An 18,502-nucleotide genomic window follows, 5' to 3' on the forward strand; every position below is an offset into this window, starting at 1 on the left:
TGAGGAAAAAAATACTCAAGGTCAAGGCAGGTCCTTAAAAAGTATTATTCAAATCTCCATTAATATTGATGGGCACAGGAAATACCGTCTCCACGCCGTAATTGTAAAGTGGCTCGTATTTTATTTCGTCTTTTATATACTCCATGTGGTGTTGTTTTTGTTTTTGGTTTTGTTCTGTTCGTTTTGTTTTTTATTACGGAAATAAAAAAGAATACGTGGCATCGCAACAGGAAAAAAAAAAAACAACAAAAAAAACTTGGGTGTTTATATTTTGACACACAGCCTCTGATTATAATTCCAGGTGAAAAGTAAAGTAATGTAAAACTGATGGTAGCGATAAAAACAATAAAGATATATTGCGCTTTTGTGTAGCCCGAGGGCTTCATTTGTCTAATAACGAGCTGGATAAAGGAGGTGACGGAGGTGAGAAGTGATGTATTGTGGTCGAGGACGCTCTGTGCCAGCGTCAGACGGCACGCCTACAATCATGATACGAAACGAGGCTCGGTGTGAAAAGCAGAAGGGTGATTCATTTCCTTTCTCTGATGTGAAGTGCAGTGCAGGATCAGAACAAACAGCAGATCGGTGCAGGGTCGATTTCTAGCGTGGACGGAAGTCTCGAAACAAAACTTATTTACTTTCAGTGCAAAACGGGAGCGGGATGAGGTGCGGTCGGGCTGAGCGGCGTGCCGGGCTACGATACACGATACGCATCACGATATATACACGGGATTGCGAACGAAACAAAAAGCTCAGAACGTCTAAAAAAAAAAAAAAAAGTGTAAAAAATTAGATTTATCACAAAATTAAATCTGGCAACACTTTAACACTCAAAGACGAAATCCATTTCGGTATCGTTAACGGCTTCCGTTCAGTCCGCGATGAAATTCAATAAATAAATAAATAATTAAACAAGATATTGTAATATCTGTGACATCATTTATCAGGATATGGATATTTGACCGTCACGTCGCTCAGCTCTACTGTGGAACCCCGGCAGGGACGTGCTGTACGACGACTTACGAATACGTTCAGAACACGTTGTTACACATTCGAAAGGCGTTACGTTATACGCATCGAGATAATTATCGCCGTATCTAAACCGTTAAAAGAACGCATTATGAGCAATAGGGGTTTTTTTTTTTTTGTGATTGTTGCGGTCAAAAATGCTTGATTTTTTTTTTTCAAAATTTGCGGCGCGACTGCTTGAATCGGCGAAATTGCTCGGTCTTTCTGTGTGATGTTTATTGGTAAACGAGACCTTTTAGCTGTACCCGTGAATCGAAGAGGGCTTTGGCTGAACGCGTGTCGTGATGACGTGACGCGTCACGGCCCGAATCTGCGGAAAATTCCGGGGAAAAAAATCGCACGCTCCGACGAATATCGCGGGGTTTGCTAGATTTTGCGTTCAATTCTACGATCGTGAAATCCTGGAGAAGTTGATTAGAACGCACTGTATCACTACGTCAGGTCGGGCTAGCTGATATAACACGCTATAGACACTTATAAACTTATGTATAATGCAGCATGTTAACGATTCGTAATATAAAAGAGAGCTGTAATGCATTTTCAGAAAATAATCAGATGAATGGACTCAAAACATTATGGAAAGCCAGGACGCATCTCACTAGGACACTAAAATGTGCACAGGTTTTACTCAGAGGAAATCTTTTTCTTTTTTTTTAAATGAAACTTTATTGCCAATAAGACACATTATTCCCAGATTTATTCTTACAATAACCAGTGTATGTTTTTATATATATATATATATATATATATACATACATACACACACACACACACACACACACACACACACATACATACATACATACATACATACACACGGTTAAATCATGTTCAGGGTGTTTTTACAGGTCAGGATGCACTTCACAGTTACAAACCAACCCCACTTAATAAAAAAATAAGGAGCTCAATTTAAAAGTATTTCGTCTCGGGTTCATCTCGCAAAAAAAAAAAATTGACTGATTTTGAAACTCACCTTTTAAAAACACATAAAAGGCAAATAAATACATTAGTCTTGGTGTGAGGACGCGGGACTCTAGACACGTGCTCTGTAGAAATAAACAGGGCCCACATACGGATGTAGTGATCATTTCTTATTCCCACACACACACACCGGAACAAAGTTGTGTCGTCCTTCCCTCAAAGTAACAGAGAGATAAGAATCAAATGGCAGTGTGACACAACGACAGAACAATACTGATGCAAAAAGAGGAGTCCAAGAGCTGCGAAACACACACACACGCAAAACGCAAGCCAAGTATAATCACGCCTGATACAAGTTCTTATGCAGTAGATTACATTTCACATCCTTCAGTGAAGGTTTTATAAACGTTCCAAAAACCCAGAGGCGTAAAACTAAACAAAAAAAAGGGAAGTTTGTTCATGTCCAGGGTTGACGGATGAACCGGATTAAACAGACTGTCTCTAGTGTGTGGTGCAGTGATCAGTGTAGCGTTGTGATTCAATATTGTGCGTAAGCCTTCAAAACATAACCTCGTCTCTATCCGGCACATCTGTGGTGTGTGTGTGGGCGTGTGACTACTTCAGCAAACACATTTCCCTGTACTGATTTTTAAAAAAACAAAAAAACAAAAAACAAAACAATGGACAACCTGTTTACTCCAGACTCACTTATAATAGAAGTCAAAGGGAAGTTGGAATCAATCAACAAAAAGGAAAAGCAGCTGTAGCATGAGAACACTTGGTAATTGACATGTAATTTGCATTTATTTTTGGGAATCTGGCAGGAATTTTGAGGTATGATGCCTAAAGCGCACACAAAAGACACCAGTGTCTACCAAAAAGCACGTCTACGACAATCCAGCAAGTCATATCAGTGGGTGATATGAATGGCGAATGGCGAAAAAGCGTTTACACTCGTGTAACTAACACAAACGTTTCTGCAAGTTAGTGTTTTTGGTCGCGCACGAAAGACAAATTCATCCCTTTGGAAAAGTGAATTATGGCCCACAGCTTTATTTACAAAATTTCCCTCACAGACTTCCATTATAAGTCAGTTTTCCGTCGTTTTCCCAGCACTAAAGCGTTCTGAAATTCACGCCTATAGTAATCTCTCTCTCTCTCTCTCACACACACACACACAGACAGATGCTCCACATCCAGAAGATAAAGCTTCTGTTCAAAAGCACTGGGGCGTTCCTTTAGTCAGAGGCCACGCCCCTTTCACCAGGACTGACGCTGCACATCTGATTTGATAAAGATTGAACTGAACTGGTTCTATCTGAGCCAAAGCAAATCATATCAGGATCAGCCCTGTACCGATGTTGATCTGCGATCAGCTCATGCCTAATGAACGTTACTCTACAGTCGGGGTGTAAAGCCCAAGGTCCTAGAGCTGCTTCCTGTCGGTGAACCCTGGAGGATTAAAAAGTAAGGAAGGGGGGGGACAGAAATGAAGACGCTGAGAGACGACACTCCGGATCCTTTAGAGTTATGGAGATGCCTGGAGGATAGGGGAGCCCTGGAATAGGGGTATCGAGACACGCAGGAGTGGACGGCCAAACAGGTGAGGTCAGAGGTGAGGTGGAACGGTGCGCAGGGCGTCCTCCGTGGTCCGATGGATGTTTACGTTCTGGGGGGAAAAGAACAGAAAATATCATTCTGACATTTGTGTATTTATATATTTAGGTGTGTGTGTGTGTGTGTGTGTGTGTGTGTGTGTGTGTGTGTATATATATATATATATATATATATATATATATATATATATATATATATATATATATATATATATATATATATATGACGTCTAATACACGTCTAACACACACACACGTATACATATACATACACACACACATATATATATATATATATATATATATACACACACATACACATACATATATATATTGTTCTTATATGTTCAAATCAGTTAACACAGCACTTTATACAAGGCTGACATTTCACAACAGTGATAAAGCAATAATGTCATGACCAGCACTAAAGCCAGGTTTCACATGAACCTACACAAACATACCCTTTGTCCTCTGGCCTGTAATACGCGACGTATTTGTACATACAGTCTCTAACAGCTCCCCGATTGATTCTTCCGGGTGACACGGGTGTAATAATTAGCCCCAAGCAGAGTTACTCTATTTGCTCCTACTTAATTTTTAGACGTAATGCTTTAAAGCCCGTATAATTCAGTACGCAAAGCTCCCCAGTACTCCCTTTCTTCACATGAAATGTTCTGGTGTTTAGGCAACCCAAGCATGACCGCTTCAGAATTTCAACTTTTATTAAAAGCTTCCTTCAAGGTTCAAATTAAAGTCAATCTGAATTAAGACCCGCGTCAGTTTGGTCAGTTTTGACTCCTTCAACCCAGACTCCTTAAAAGGCAGCTCGTTATTTCAGTACTTCACCTGAGTGTATTCTCACACGTACACAGCGCTCATTCGTTCCCCTTCGGTAAACGCTTAGTTCTGGTCAGGGTCGATGTGGTTTAAATGACTAATTTTAGGAAGCAGAACCGACCAAGGTCATTAGCTAGAATAACTCCAACAGTGGCAGGACTGGGATTATAAAACGGACGGTTCTGCGCACATCTCTCCGATTATCTCGACTATAAACACAAAGGAGTCTTAATGAATCTCAAAGACATTTGGAAAGATATTTAATTGTATATAATTCTCAGGGTTTATGAATACAAATGGTCTTCAAAGTCTATTAAACACATTTTTTTTTATTAGCATTTCATTTAGACATCATCATCATCATCATCATCATCATCATTGTATAAATACAATATAAAATAATCTCCCCATCAGTACGGAGATCTTTCGAAATAAAATCACAGCATTTTTTTTTTTTTTTTTTTTTTAAAAGCTGCTTCAACTGGGCTCTCTCTGAGCAAATTAAAATGTGATTTGTGCCGCCACGGTAAAGCTAATACTCTCAACATGTACACGTGTTTTTTTTTCCTTTCCAGAAGGACAAAATTCCACATAAAATCGACACGGTGACGGGAAAATCGAACCAATCGGAGTGTTAAGGTGCAAAGGAAGTTTAGCTAAAATAAATTAAACTCATGTGTGCGTTAGAGCAATGCTAATCACCGCTTATTATTCTTACTGGTTAACTATACTATTGCGCTGGACATACTGTAGGGTAACGTTACGTAAACATAATCGTTTATTTAACATCATTACATTTAGCTAGGTTTATTAAACATTTTACAGAATATGTTCTGGTTGTAAACAGAACTGCCAGTCGTGCACATGCTGGCACAAGTTCGTTACGATGATAAGTTTCATTAGTGTCGGAACACAGAAGGAGCGATTATTGCCCTGAATCACTACTTCATTACTAAAAGGATAATCCATTTTATTTTTGTAAATGATCGATTATCCCACAGGGAGGGTTTGAGCGCATGTGCGTGTGTCACTGATGATCTGGCACTGTTAGCAACGCCTCCTCTGGCATCCGCGTCACATCTACATTCTGTTCAACACAAACACAGAAAGGACACACAGCGGGTAAATACAGCGAAGGAGGCATGCTATTGACCAGGAGAGATCCGCCCTCGATACACACACACACACACACACACACACACACACACACACACACACACACACACACACACACACACACACACACACAGAGAGCGGCTCTGTATAGCAGGAACCCCAGGATGAGGAAGTGAAGGCCTTGAATGTAAAATGGAAGTGAGAGGGGGGAAAAAGCAAGCTGCACTGAAGAAAAAAGTGAAGTGATGAGACGAAATGATTTATTACAATTGTTTTTTTTTTTTAAATAATAATAATAAATAAAATAAAATAATGAATACGGGAATTAATCAATGTTTACTCTAGTCACAAGCAAAAATAAATGCATAGTAACCCACAATAAGAATAAAGTTGAAAATCAGTTATTTATAAATAATTTACTTTTATTCATAAATGTACTGTATTTACATTTATTATGAATCTAATTCATATTTATATTATTTCAGATTATTTCAAATTCAGACTGTATTTATATTACTGTGTATTATATTAAATCTAGATTTTTTTTTAATGTACGTATCTACATCTATATAATCTATTCATGTATTTAAAATTTCAACTGCCCATACTATATTACTCCAATTTAGTTTTATTTATAAATGTACTGTATATAGAATATATTTATATTATTGTTTATTTGACATTTTTAACAGCTTATACAGCATGTGTGTATTTAAAGGTGCAGTTAGTCAACATGTAAACAAACGTCAGTTAATACACGGGTGTTAACTTACCTCGTTCACAGTGCTCCTAGTTTATGTATGTTGATTAACACCGTAAATTCAGTTAAAGACACGTCCTTCCAACACTAACCCCAATCACAAACCCTAGGACAATCGGAGGTACGCAACACAGTCGTTTAAACCCTGCGGGGGGGGGGGGGGGGGCTCCCGATGATGACGCGTCACACTATTGACCACACACTTAACCTTCGACTTGACCACACGTCCTCATCAAGATTATCATCACTAGTGCTACTTCTTTAGTGTTTCTTTTCAGTGTTTCGGTCTAAGGAAAGATTTTTATTCGTTTGTTTCTGGACCACATGGTTTTTAGAATGAATCAGATAATACCTAGCATTGTGTTTATGTGTGTGCGTGTGTGTGTGTGTGTTACCTCTGGTCTTTCTCTGTGGGTGTTCACCGCGACCACCTTCAGGAAGACGGTCTCCACTTTGCAGCCTGCAGGAGGAAATCATCCGATCACATTTAATTGCTAATGATAACAAATGAATGAATGAATGAATAAATAAATAAATAAATAACTGAATGAAGGATAAATCTGACTAAGTCGTATGGCTGCGTGACTGAATGAAAAAGGCAGCGTGTTACCGTAAGCCACCGGCGTGAGCTTCAGCACTGTGTGCAACGGGCACTTCAGGTATGGCAGCTCCTCTGTAAAAACACACGCCCGGGTTGATTAATTGGTGGAAATTATTACATCCATGTACAAATCCCTCTATTATAAAAATTTCCAGCACAGGTAGCGCTGGATGTCGTTTAAGTTCTGCCGAACAAAGTAACTAGAAAAAGACATGAAGCTACCAGAGGAAGTGCGATGTCCCCGTCCCCCTTAAATCACAGACCGCTGAGACAAGACACGATTTAAAGTATAATTCCTAAACGACGAAGCATTTCCGAAATATAAGGCGGGAGATCCGTCGCAGACTTTTAAGGGTTAACGGAGGTTATCGTCCAATAGGAGAGCTGATCTGCTCAGCCTCTTACCCGCCGTCTTATCCAGGAAGTAGGCCAGCAGGCAACGCATGACCGCTTGGTGGCAGATGACCAAGACGTTCTCCTGCCGCTCCAGCTCCATGATGACGGGCTCAAGCCGCTGCACCAGATCTTCATAAGACTTAAAACAGAGGTGACACAACTGATCAGTGCTTTAATATAGGGAAAGTTCTTTTCTTGAACACTTTATTTGTTTTTTTTCCTTGCTTGCTTTTGCATAAATGATAAGCACACGCTGCCTGTTCCATCAAACGAGCGACAAGCAGATAATAAAACGCTGTCGGGCCGATAAGAAATACAAAAGCTGCCAAATCATTGATCTAAGTGCCTTCCACATGGACATGGACAATCTAATCACATGAGATAAAAAAGTACATTTGGCGTACAGGTAATGGAGTGTGAATGGGAGCTCTCGCACAGAAAAAAAACAACCTCATCACAGCCCTTATCCTAATGGGTTTGTTTGTCACGGCTTATCCTGTCTCGCAGGAAGATTATCCTGTGTGTAATTATTAGTAGCCTGGTTACCCTTTAGCTCTGACAAGCAGTAAGCATTCCCTCTCTCTCTCTCTCTCTCTCACACACACAAACAGAGAGTGTGTAATGAAAACAGAGGTTAGTTAAGTAACGTCGCCCTTGTGCTGTACACCCCGAGAGTCTCACCTCTCCTTTGGGATACCGGTAGCGATATTTGTCCTGGTCACGCAGCGCAAACTCCAGAGGATACCGCTGCTGAATCTCCTCGTACATCAGCTCCTCACACACACCCTGGACACACACAGGAACGTTAAAACAACCACATGAAAATAATTAGAAAATATATCATTATAAGGAGTGAAAAAAGTTATATAAGAAGAAGAATGTAATATAAGAATATAATAAAATACATGCCCAATAAAAAAAATAAATAAATAAAAAAAATTACGCTAGCTTCTACATCAACTACATCATACTGTTGCAGAAGAGATTCGATCTTGATACAATATTTCTAGCGAAATAACAGAAATAATAAATATCTTTACATTCAGTGATACTGCTTGCATGGTGTCTCTTATCTTTATATTTTTTTCAGATTTATATCCGTGATGTCCATTCATGAGAAACATGACATGTCACTGTTATTAGCAGTTCACGCGCTGCATCTGTGAAGTTATTTTGCCTTTAGAGCCAGAGTGAGGAGGACAGAGTGGAGGTTTTTAAGCGACTCACAGCATCGATCTCGTTGAGAGCCTTCCACTGCTCGTACGGCACACCCAGAGCCTCGGCAGTCTGAATCGTCCTCTTCATCTGACTCGTCCACACCTTCAGATCGCTGATGTCCTGCGATTTGATGAACTGTCCCAAGAAGCGAGCAAACTAAAAAGAGACCGACATCGTTAATATCCTTCACCTTACGTCACCAGAAATTCATCACTCGAATCACGAACACCGCTCGCCGTAATGCGGTTACACTGCTGTTTTTTTATTTTTTTTTATTAATGTCAGGTCCTGTGCAGCGATCTTTCAACAAAATCACAATTCATCTAATAAGTGTTTTTCCGTCCATACTACCTGTAACAGGTGTGAAAAATACACAGTTTGCGGGGAAAAATAAAACCAGCTTTATATCGGACAGTGAGACGTTTCTAACGTGACCCAGTTTCCTCTCCGCACCTCCTTTCCACGGGACGTGAGACCCGAGTCGCCTCCGATTCGACCTTTAACGTTGAGGTCACTCTCTCCGTGCCGGCACAGGTAGATGGAGCGCGGTGTGATGTGGATGTTCATGAGGTAATACACGATTCGGCTCTGGATGTGATCCTGGACTCGGTTCACCAGGTACCTCCGGCCCACGTCGATGATCTTTATGAAGGACAACTCTCTTTAAAAAAAAAAAAGAATTATATTAAAATTTTAATGAGAAAGATTCACTTTAAAATTCATTTCTATGAACGATTAATATATAAACACCTCGGATTAGGAGTGTCTATGGAATAAATCCTAAAGAAATCCTAAAGAAGCATAATAGGCCACGATTCTCAAAGATATTTCTACGATACACAATATTCATGAAAAAAACACTGAACAACATATTTTAATGTCCACAAAAACAAAAAAAATGTATATCAAAATATATAGATATTTACAATTACACATGCACACACATTTCTCATATATTATATATATATTTTTTTTTTTTTTTACAATTTTAAAGGGTAAGTACACAAGTTTAGCATCGAGTCAGGCTGCAAGTATTAAAAAACAATAATAAAAAGATATCACAACCTCAAAAAAGAATATTGTGACATCATTTATAACAATTCTGCTATTATATCATCCGGGTCCGAGGGACTGCCTCAAATAAGTATTAAAATTATCATCAGATTTTTTGCTTTTATTTTTTAAGGAAATTGCACTTTTTAACTAACGACACTACACTGTTTACAAAAAGTGATCATGGGAGTAATTTTGAGGTATATGTAGATTGTAAGATGTAGTTTTTTATTTTATTGAAATCAATTTGGGGGGAAAAAAAAAAAAAGGTTTAGATGCTGATCGCTCAAATCAGCCACTTGTAGCACACACACACACACACACACACACACACACACACACACACACACACAAAAGAAGTTTGCTAGTTAATAAGTCTTTAGTTTTAAAATAAAAACTAGTTTAATATTTTGTCCTTTATCTTTTTAAATTCCCTTTATCTTTGGGATTTGTCCATCCCACCGATACTGTAGCACTTAAACTGTAGAGCTCTTGATATGTAAATGAATATCGTCCATTTGTATTCTAATCCGCTTTACACATGCACGTAATCTTGTGTCGGCTATTAACGATGCTATAATTGTTCTACTCCTAAATCTTGCATTGCATCACTTGCATTTTTCCCCCTAGCTCTGAAAAAAGAAAAAAGAAAAAACAACAGGTTGCGATGAAATGTAGGAAACCCAGTAAACTGTGCTGTAATGCTGTAACACTATAAAGACTGTGTTTCCCTTCTGTCACCTGTCTAAGACCTCGTCCAGAGGCTGATAGGAGTTCTCATAGCATTTTATCCTCTTCATGAAGTCCTCCACAGCCTGCTCGGTGTTACAGTGCGTGTAGTCTGGGCTGCCCAGTTTCACTTGCTGGGGAAAATAAAGCCAAAATGGAGAGTAAGTTAAGGGGCGGGGGGGGGGGGGGGGGCTGTGGAGTAAGTGGCAGTGACACTAATGATACTCACGACAATGTTTTCTGCAATAACGTCAGGGTCTTCACATACAGACTCGACGAAGAAAACCTGAGAGAGAAAACAAAATGGCGTTTTTAAAGGAAAAATACGTAGGAAACACACCATGCTGTCTAGCTTTGCTTACATGCAGTCTGTTAATTCGTTAATAATCTGATTGACAGTTAATAATTTAACCAAACAAGATAAAGGGTAATCCTTCTAATAATATAGTCAAGTAGAAGAACAATCGCTAGTTCTACACATATGCGTTTGTATCATTACAAGCTCTAACAGCTAATCCTGTGAAGAAAGAAAGTTTTTTTAATTAAAAAAAAAAAAAAAAAATTTTGCACGATCTCGGCATGCGAACGTGACCGTTACGGCGCTGCACCTTAAATCCGTTCTGTTCAGCAAATCGAATGATGGTCTCTCTCCTCTCTCTCGTGGTGTTTGTGGCATCAAATACCTGCAGATATCAAAAATGCAGAAGGGAAGCATAACATGAAATGAGACAGAGAGCTATGTACAATAAATAAATAAATAAATAAATAAATAAATAAATAAATAAAGTGCACATGATGATCAGGGATGAAGCAGTGCATTTTTTTTTTTTTTTTTACTCACCGCCACTTGCCCCCCATCCTCGGTGAGATACTGATGCACATCATTAAGAGCTGCTGATGCACACTGCCTGAGAAACCAGGAAGTCAGGATCCTTGATTAAAGTCATATTGCTTGAAATACTGAAGCACATATAACAACAATGAAAATGGGATCCATGGTGAAAGAACAGTCTGACATTTTCTTCCTTGTAAATTACTGTTAATTACGGACCGACAATCTCCACATATTAACCCGAGGGGGCTTTTTTTCCTCTGATCTGTAGTGATGATGAGTCAGCCGTGTGTCCGGTCACGTCACGGCATGGCATTTCTGTTCTCAACACACTCGAGGAAACCGCTAACACTTACTTTCTGATTTTAAGCCCCTCCTCGTTGTCCGGGCGGAAGAACTCGAACGACTTGTAGATCTTCACGCATTCTCGTCTGTATTGCCCGACGTTAAATTCTGCACAAGAGGACAAGGAGGACTGCGTTTAGTCACCTAGCGACTACTGTGGCTTGATCCACTGGCTCTGAATAATGTTTATTTATTAAGCAGCAATTTTCTGATTCAATTAAACATATTACATAACGGAGTAAGTCTCGACTTAATGGAGTCACTCTGAATCTCAACGGACGACTTTTGAGCATCTAATGCACTATGTACCCTATGTAGTGAGCACATAAAGTGATGAATCGATAGAAGATGAAGTACTGGAAGCTTAAAAATAATTATTTCCGTATGAACAATAGTTATAGATATACATAGTGTTTTATGGGACGCAAGTTCACTTTAGCAAAAATAAAAAAAAATTTTAAATAAGAACATTTTAAAATAAAAAAAAAAAGATATAATAGCCTCAATGCAATTTTTTTTTTAGAAATATAAGAGATTAATTTTCATTAATAGGTTCATAATAGAAAAATTCAAATACTAACAGCAACACTCAAATTTCATATTAACGTGTTCGATGTGATGAGATCCTTTGGTGGAAACGTGCAACTTTTCGGCTTTCCGTCGAGTCTAACATGTTCGGGGCTCGTGTGTTCGGGACTCGGTACCTTTCGTTGGCACGCCAATCCAGTTGAGGTAGCGGGTGAGTTTCTTGGAGATGTAGGTCTTGCCCCGGGCTGGTAGGCCGACCGTGACGATGACAGTGGGACAGTTGGTCATGCATACTGAAAAACAAAGAAAAAAGAAAAGAACAGAAACACGAACACCATCAGACCGTGTAAACAACCGACAGAGAGACAGAGACGGATAACCATTTATGTACGGTGCTCGATCAGGACTTTATTCTGATAAAAATCCCTTCAATGCCGTGTGTTCTCTGCGTTTATTACAGCCGTAAATATCTGATCTGATAAAAGGCAAAGCCGACCTCCTCCTGTTTTATCGAACGACTCGAGCAGCGTGTTGTCCCTGTAGATCAAGGGTCATGTGAAATCTTAGAAGATACGAAAATTGCACAACGGCACATACTTATGCTTGGAGATTACAAAATAACGAGGTGAAGATTGCACCAAGTTGTTTGGACGAAAGAAAGAAAGAAGCAAAAGAACCTAAAAACGAGGATAAAAAGACTGTAATGAAAATCTATATTTAGAAAATATGCACCAGACACAAGGGGACTATACTATAAAAAGTATAGTTCAAATAAATAAAAACTGAATTAGGTTAAATCTACCACATTACATTATCAAACAACGCTTATGTAAAAAGTCAGTACGTTTACACGGACAACGATATTCCGATTTATATTAACTCCGATCAAGACGATACTCAGATTAAAGAAACTACCATGTAAACAACGCTTTCTGATGACCTTAATCCGATTAAACTCGTACTCGGAGTAAACACAATGTCCAGAATGATGTTTAGACATTAACTTTCTGACACAAGGTAAGCAAACAACTTCACAGAAAATGCTGCTTTTATCGTGTTTTTCCTGAGGTAATCTTTGTTGCTTCAATCTGTCGGTTTTTTCCCTTCATTACGACACCTTGCTATTCTGTAGGAGCATCGTGTCGCACACTAGCATACTAAACAGTGCGAAACAAACCGCGCGCGTGCACACGGATTTCCATGGATACGCAGGTTCTTCTGTACGGCCGCGTGCTTAGGACGCGCTTTCTTTTCCTGAACGTACGTAGCCTGGGACCTGGTGCGCATCCTACAGTACGTACCCCTCCTCTGAAAGATTGGCTTCTCTGGAAGGCCGTTTTTACACGGCATCCATATTTTCTTCAGCGGGTTTTGAGTGAGCTCTCTGGACGGTGTAGGGCTACAGTCATCCGTGCTGTTGTTGTTGTCCATTGTGCTGCTCTTCCGTGTGTGTGTGTGTGTGTGAGAGAGAGAGAGGCTTCAGTAGTATCAGGATGTTAGATACACACACACGCGTGTGTGTGTGTGAAAAAGCTAAACGCAGAGTAACATGACTGGATTGATGGTTTACAACCCAGTCACGATGTAAAACCCGCCCCAGCTGTAACAGTGCCAAGTTACATCCACAGACCCAACGCTAGTTCTTGGTAGCCGGCGTAGGAAGCGGGTCATATGGGCTGAGAACCGGCGGAGCAGGCTTACCGTAGTGCCGCTAAAAGATGCGCACTTAACCGTACTGTACTTACACTACGCAAAATGCGTATAATGATTATGTCTTAGTAAAGCCTGTTTTTTAAACCTAGACTATGCGGGGGCGGGGGGGTGTGCATAACATTTTTTCTTTACATTCGGCAGCAGCGTGTCATCATTTCCGAGATAATACGTTGCGATTCTGAGAATGTTTTTTAATGAAATAACTCTTCGCTGAGATAAGTAAAAAGAAGGAGAAAATAAGTTGATAAGTAACAGTAAGAAGTCAGACATTTGAGACGAGAACTGAGAACTTGAGATAATATGGCAAAGTGTTGAGATAATAAGTCAGAGATAAGTGTAGAATTTTGAGATAATAAGTCAAATAGTGAGATAGTAAGTCCAAGATAAGTGTAGAATTTTGAGATAAGTCAAATAGTGAGATAATAAGTCAGACTTTTGAGATAATGTCAAAATAGTGAGATAAATGTAGAATTTTGAGACAATACGTCAAAATAGTGAGATAAGTGTAGAATTTTGAGATAATACGTCAAAATAGTGAGATAATAAGTCAGACTTTTGAGATAATATGCCAAAATAGTGAGATAATAAGTCAGACTTTTGAGACAATACGTCAAAATAGTGAGAGAGTGTAGAATTTTGAGATAATATGTCAAAATGGTGAGACAAGGGTAGAATTTTGAATTCATCAGAAATTTGAGATATAAAACTCCTCATGCTTAAGAAAACGACAGTACATTTCGCCTTTAAAACAAACACCATTTTCTCTGTCTGTGGCCGTATAAAATTATTGACTAATTAATATCGAAATATCGATTTTAACACTTACAAAATCTTTTAAAAAGGCACTCTGGTCCAATTGATCCAGTTTTTTAAAAAAAAAGCATAGAAGAGAAGGCATATACATCCAGTCTTTGTCTTTTTAAAAATTCCCACCTATCATAATTCATTTTTTAAAAGCAATCTCATGTATTTTAATCAAGCCAATATATAAAGTCATTTGACTCCATGATTTACATTTACTAACAATACTGTAAACTGAATGTGTGCTGGTTCTGGCCATTAGAGCAGTGTGACTGAATGATACATTTATAACTCACTGTTGTAGAGTCAGTTTAAGCATTTAGTGAAGGTAGGTGTAGGTGTGTGTGTGGGGGGGGGGTGAGATATGGTGAAATTAACTTCCTTAAAATCTCTTCCGTTATTCATCATGAACACAAGCAATCAGTCTGCATCTGTTCCTCATTAAACTGAAGTACTGAATCATCAGAACATTTGTGATCTTGAACTTTGTAATAAATATATTGTGCTATCAATCAGTCCGACTCAGTACTAAGACATGTCTCTGAATATCCACAAGGTGGCATTGAGGGACATCAGCAGTCCAAATCCACACCCTTGTGGATTGTGGGTAAGGACATTGACATCAACAGCGTCATTATCACGGCTCTCAGATTTGAATAACGTGATTCATGCTACACATGAGCTCGTCTTCCAGCTATATTTTTGTTGTTGTTTATGCGAATGTAAATAGAAGAGAAATTAAGGAGGTGAATAGAAGAGACTCTGCTGGTTGTCCTACACCTTTAACAGACTCTATTGTGTACTGATATAATAACGTAAACTCTTACAAAATGGAAAGCCGATTATGATGAAATCGCTTACAAATGCGGAAGCACAGAGAAAGAGAGATTTCTGTGAAAATGGAACAAAATTAAGAAACGCAATGGAGAAACAAGAGAAGCGACGACCACAGCGAAGTAGATTTCAACACAAATGTGAGCACACCGTCTTCCTTCCACTGACCATGAAGGCGACGGACGTTGTGGATGGAGATGAGGTGTAGTTTCTTGAAGCATAAAGACCGAACGCACATTATTCCCCAAAGATACGCGTGATATGTGCGATAAAACGTCACAAAACACTTCATTATATATATTTTGATCGCGTTAAAACGTTTTTAACAACAATTGCACTGAAAGCACCAGATCTTATGTTGTACTGAAAATTTCAAATTGTCCAATTTGTAAAATTAACTGCATGTTTTCCTTCCTTTTCAGTGGTACATCATTTCTTTTCTAGTCATTTAAATCGCTTAAACTTAGCTTTGCTTTGACACTGGAGACTCCTTCCATCAACGGTAAATAAACGTCTCCTTTCAGAAAGCGTTGCTACACAACAACTCAATGTTTTTCTTTGCTAAATAACACCACGATTTTGTAACAAAACAAGCTGTGCGGGGGGCGGGGGGGGATTTGACCTGACTTTGATTGTTTTGACCTGTGGGGTTTACAGGGGGTTTGTTTTTAACGAGATGTTATCATCTGCTATGATAACATCTCGTGGACATTCCAATGACATGAAAGGTAACTATAAAAGGATAAAAAAAAATTTAAAAAGGTCTCGTGTGTCGTTCTTTAATAAATTAAAATCTGTAATTGTTGTCAGGGGAATAAAACACTTCAGGACGTTCTGTTATAGGAAAATAATCAACTTTGAGATGGTAACGGTAACTCTGCTTCATCACACCACCCTGCCGTTGATGATTTTCTTGATAGCAGCACACCCCGCCAAAGTGGTTTATTCTGTACACACGGCATTGTTTACTTCCACAAAGACATTTATTCGAGATTGTATACCTGATTGTCATAATAGTTCAAACAAAACTCGTACTAATGTCACAGAAACCCCCAGCAGCCGTGAGCAAATCGGAAATGTTTCTCTTTTTTTTCCTGTTTTTGCAAAACATGGCTACTTAATAGTATTTTTTTTAAATATAATATAATATAATATAATATAATAACTGCTGAACGTTTAACATGAAATGTAAACATCGTCGCATGCCCATTTCCCAGTTGTATGTTAAACAAATCAGCACTGTTTTTGTTTTGTTTTCGTTCCGATCCTCATCCTATGCTGTAATGAATCTGTAAAATAAGAGCACTATATTAAGCAGCCTTAGCACCTGGTGCAGGTACAGTCAGGCATGTTTACTCCGTGTATAGGGGTGTGGATTGTGGCCCGGTCACTTTCTCCAACACTCTGGCTCTTACATAATCCACGCTCAGCCACGCCAAATACCCCTCTAATCTCTTATGTACAAACTGTCTGTAGCAATCAGATCTCAGGGGAAAACAACGTCTCCACCTGTAGAGTAAACAGCACAGACTCGTTATGGAAAACCTTGGATACTTCAAACAACAATAGCTGCTACTTTCTTCGTGCATGCAATCAGACAGCCAGACTGATGTCTTCATAAAATACAGCCCAAATACGAGCGTGCACACTCAGACAGGCGCGAGACTACACGTACAGTCATATAAACAGATTATTATATGTTGTGCAGTGTTTACATTTTGATTGCGGGTTTGAGGTAATGAAAAAGCAATTACACGCCATATCGTCTTTCTGCTTCCACTTTTTTTCTAGCCTAACTGAAAGTCGAGTTTGGCATACTCATGTATTTGAAAAAAAATCAAACAAAACAAGGTGATCGTCGACCACCAAATTCAGATACACACTCAGAAATAAAGGCTGTTGGAATGTACCTTTCCTTATCAATGGTGTGGCATCATCAAGTGTACAGGAAATAAATCAACAACAGGACAGTGTAATGAAGCAGTTACTGTTACGTCTCCATAGCGGATTCTTTTCCGATAACAGCAGGCCCCGAAGTGCTTTATTCCTCTTGCGCCACAGAGATCCAATTCAAAATCGATACAATTGAAATTGATTAATGAACGACGCGTCGTACTTTTAGACATTTACTCTTGTGGAACGTCCTCGAGACAAGTTAGCTCCTATTATCGCCTTTACAATGCGCCGACACTGGAGACTCCTTACATAAACGCTCAACAAACACAGGAAGCTTAGTCGTATAAATGATTCCACATGACATGTTTATACATTTAAAAAAAAAACAAAAAAAAAAACAGGTTTAGTTAGAATTAGATTAATGTGGATTATCAGTCACACAAGTCGGTGTAAAACTCAGCATTCTGTTTGATAATGTGTTAGTAAATCTTATCTCAGGGGTCCTTTGGTTAATTGATCTCAGGAGAAGACACACAATTATGGTGTAAAGTGAACACAGCATACACTCCAGGCAGAACAAGGTTGTCCCAGTAATTCAAGAATAGAACATAATTTTAAAGTGCATTAAAAAAAAACAAAATGATTTCAGTACTTCAAATCAAAGTATCACCCAAAACACACACGTCATTTAATTCATGACCACGGTTAACAACAAACACACGACACACCACGTTCAATGCCAATGTCAATCCAAATCCAATGCAACGTTAGCCAGCGAACGCAGCTTCTTACACCGGTAAACATGTTCACCCGGATTTGTGCATCTACATCCTCACACACGATCCTGTCTAGAGTAAAGTGCATGCAATGTGGAGTGTTATGATCGACTGATATGATTTAAATTTTGAATGGAATCGCTCTTGATGCTGCACACCGCCTACGTGCCTACTCTTGTTTACTTCTTCCTCCTCAGCGCGCGCGAGGAAGAAAAAAAAAACACGGCGTTCACTCTAAAGCTAAATGACTCCTTTTTTCATCTTCTCCGGTTTCTGAATAGAAAAACCTGTTTTTCTTACCCGCCCTGTCAGAATTTGGTGTGTTTTTGGACTTGGCAGCACCCCTCATCTTTCCCCTGCTTTAACACCGTAGGTCCTTTTGCGTTCGTGAGTGTGTGAGCGTGTAATGATGACTCTGATTCGCTTATCTTTCTTGTTGATTTGACTCCTTTAAAGCGAGTCTTTCTGAAGAATCGATTCCTCTACTTGAACGAATCCAAA

General features: G+C 39.1%; 1 protein-coding gene across 3 annotated transcripts; it reads right to left on the reverse strand.

The window, feature by feature from the left end:
• Positions 1-3,481: 3,481 nt before the first annotated feature.
• On the reverse strand, positions 3,482-18,502 carry pfkfb4a (6-phosphofructo-2-kinase/fructose-2,6-biphosphatase 4a). 3 transcript variants are annotated; one of them, XM_053652330.1, is made up of 14 exons: positions 18,302-18,502; positions 12,158-12,274; positions 11,465-11,561; positions 11,118-11,184; positions 10,885-10,959; positions 10,506-10,562; positions 10,289-10,410; positions 8,948-9,155; positions 8,504-8,650; positions 7,958-8,062; positions 7,286-7,415; positions 6,890-6,952; positions 6,675-6,739; positions 3,482-3,619 (listed from the first exon to the last, which is right to left on the reverse strand). In XM_053652330.1, exons 1-14 carry the CDS (start codon positions 18,348-18,350, stop codon positions 3,560-3,562), a joined length of 1,362 nt encoding a protein of 453 aa, XP_053508305.1. In that variant the 5' UTR covers positions 18,351-18,502; the 3' UTR covers positions 3,482-3,559. The 3 variants fall into 3 exon arrangements, with proteins under 3 accessions (XP_053508305.1, XP_053508304.1, XP_053508303.1); XM_053652329.1 differs by lacking the exon at positions 18,302-18,502 and adding an exon at positions 13,283-15,013; XM_053652328.1 differs by lacking the exons at positions 3,482-3,619; positions 18,302-18,502 and adding exons at positions 4,719-5,490; positions 13,283-15,013.

The sequence above is a fragment of the Ictalurus furcatus genome, chromosome 21, assembly GCF_023375685.1.
Source record: "Ictalurus furcatus strain D&B chromosome 21, Billie_1.0, whole genome shotgun sequence".
NCBI lineage: Eukaryota > Metazoa > Chordata > Actinopteri > Siluriformes > Ictaluridae > Ictalurus > Ictalurus furcatus.

What these genes read in the sequence shown, in the direction of transcription:
- pfkfb4a (XM_053652329.1), bottom strand. Translation starts at nt 13,412, where the DNA reads ATGGACAACAACAACAGCACGGATGACTGTAGCCCTACACCGTCCAGA. An exon ending in TTATTGCAGAAAACATTGTC is followed by an intron (nt 10,411 to 10,505) that starts GTGAGTATCATT and finishes TATTTTCCCCAG; the next exon opens with CAAGTGAAACTGGGCAGCCC. An exon ending in CTCTCAACGAGATCGATGCT is followed by an intron (nt 8,063 to 8,503) that starts GTGAGTCGCTTA and finishes GTGTGTGTCCAG; the next exon opens with GGTGTGTGTGAGGAGCTGAT.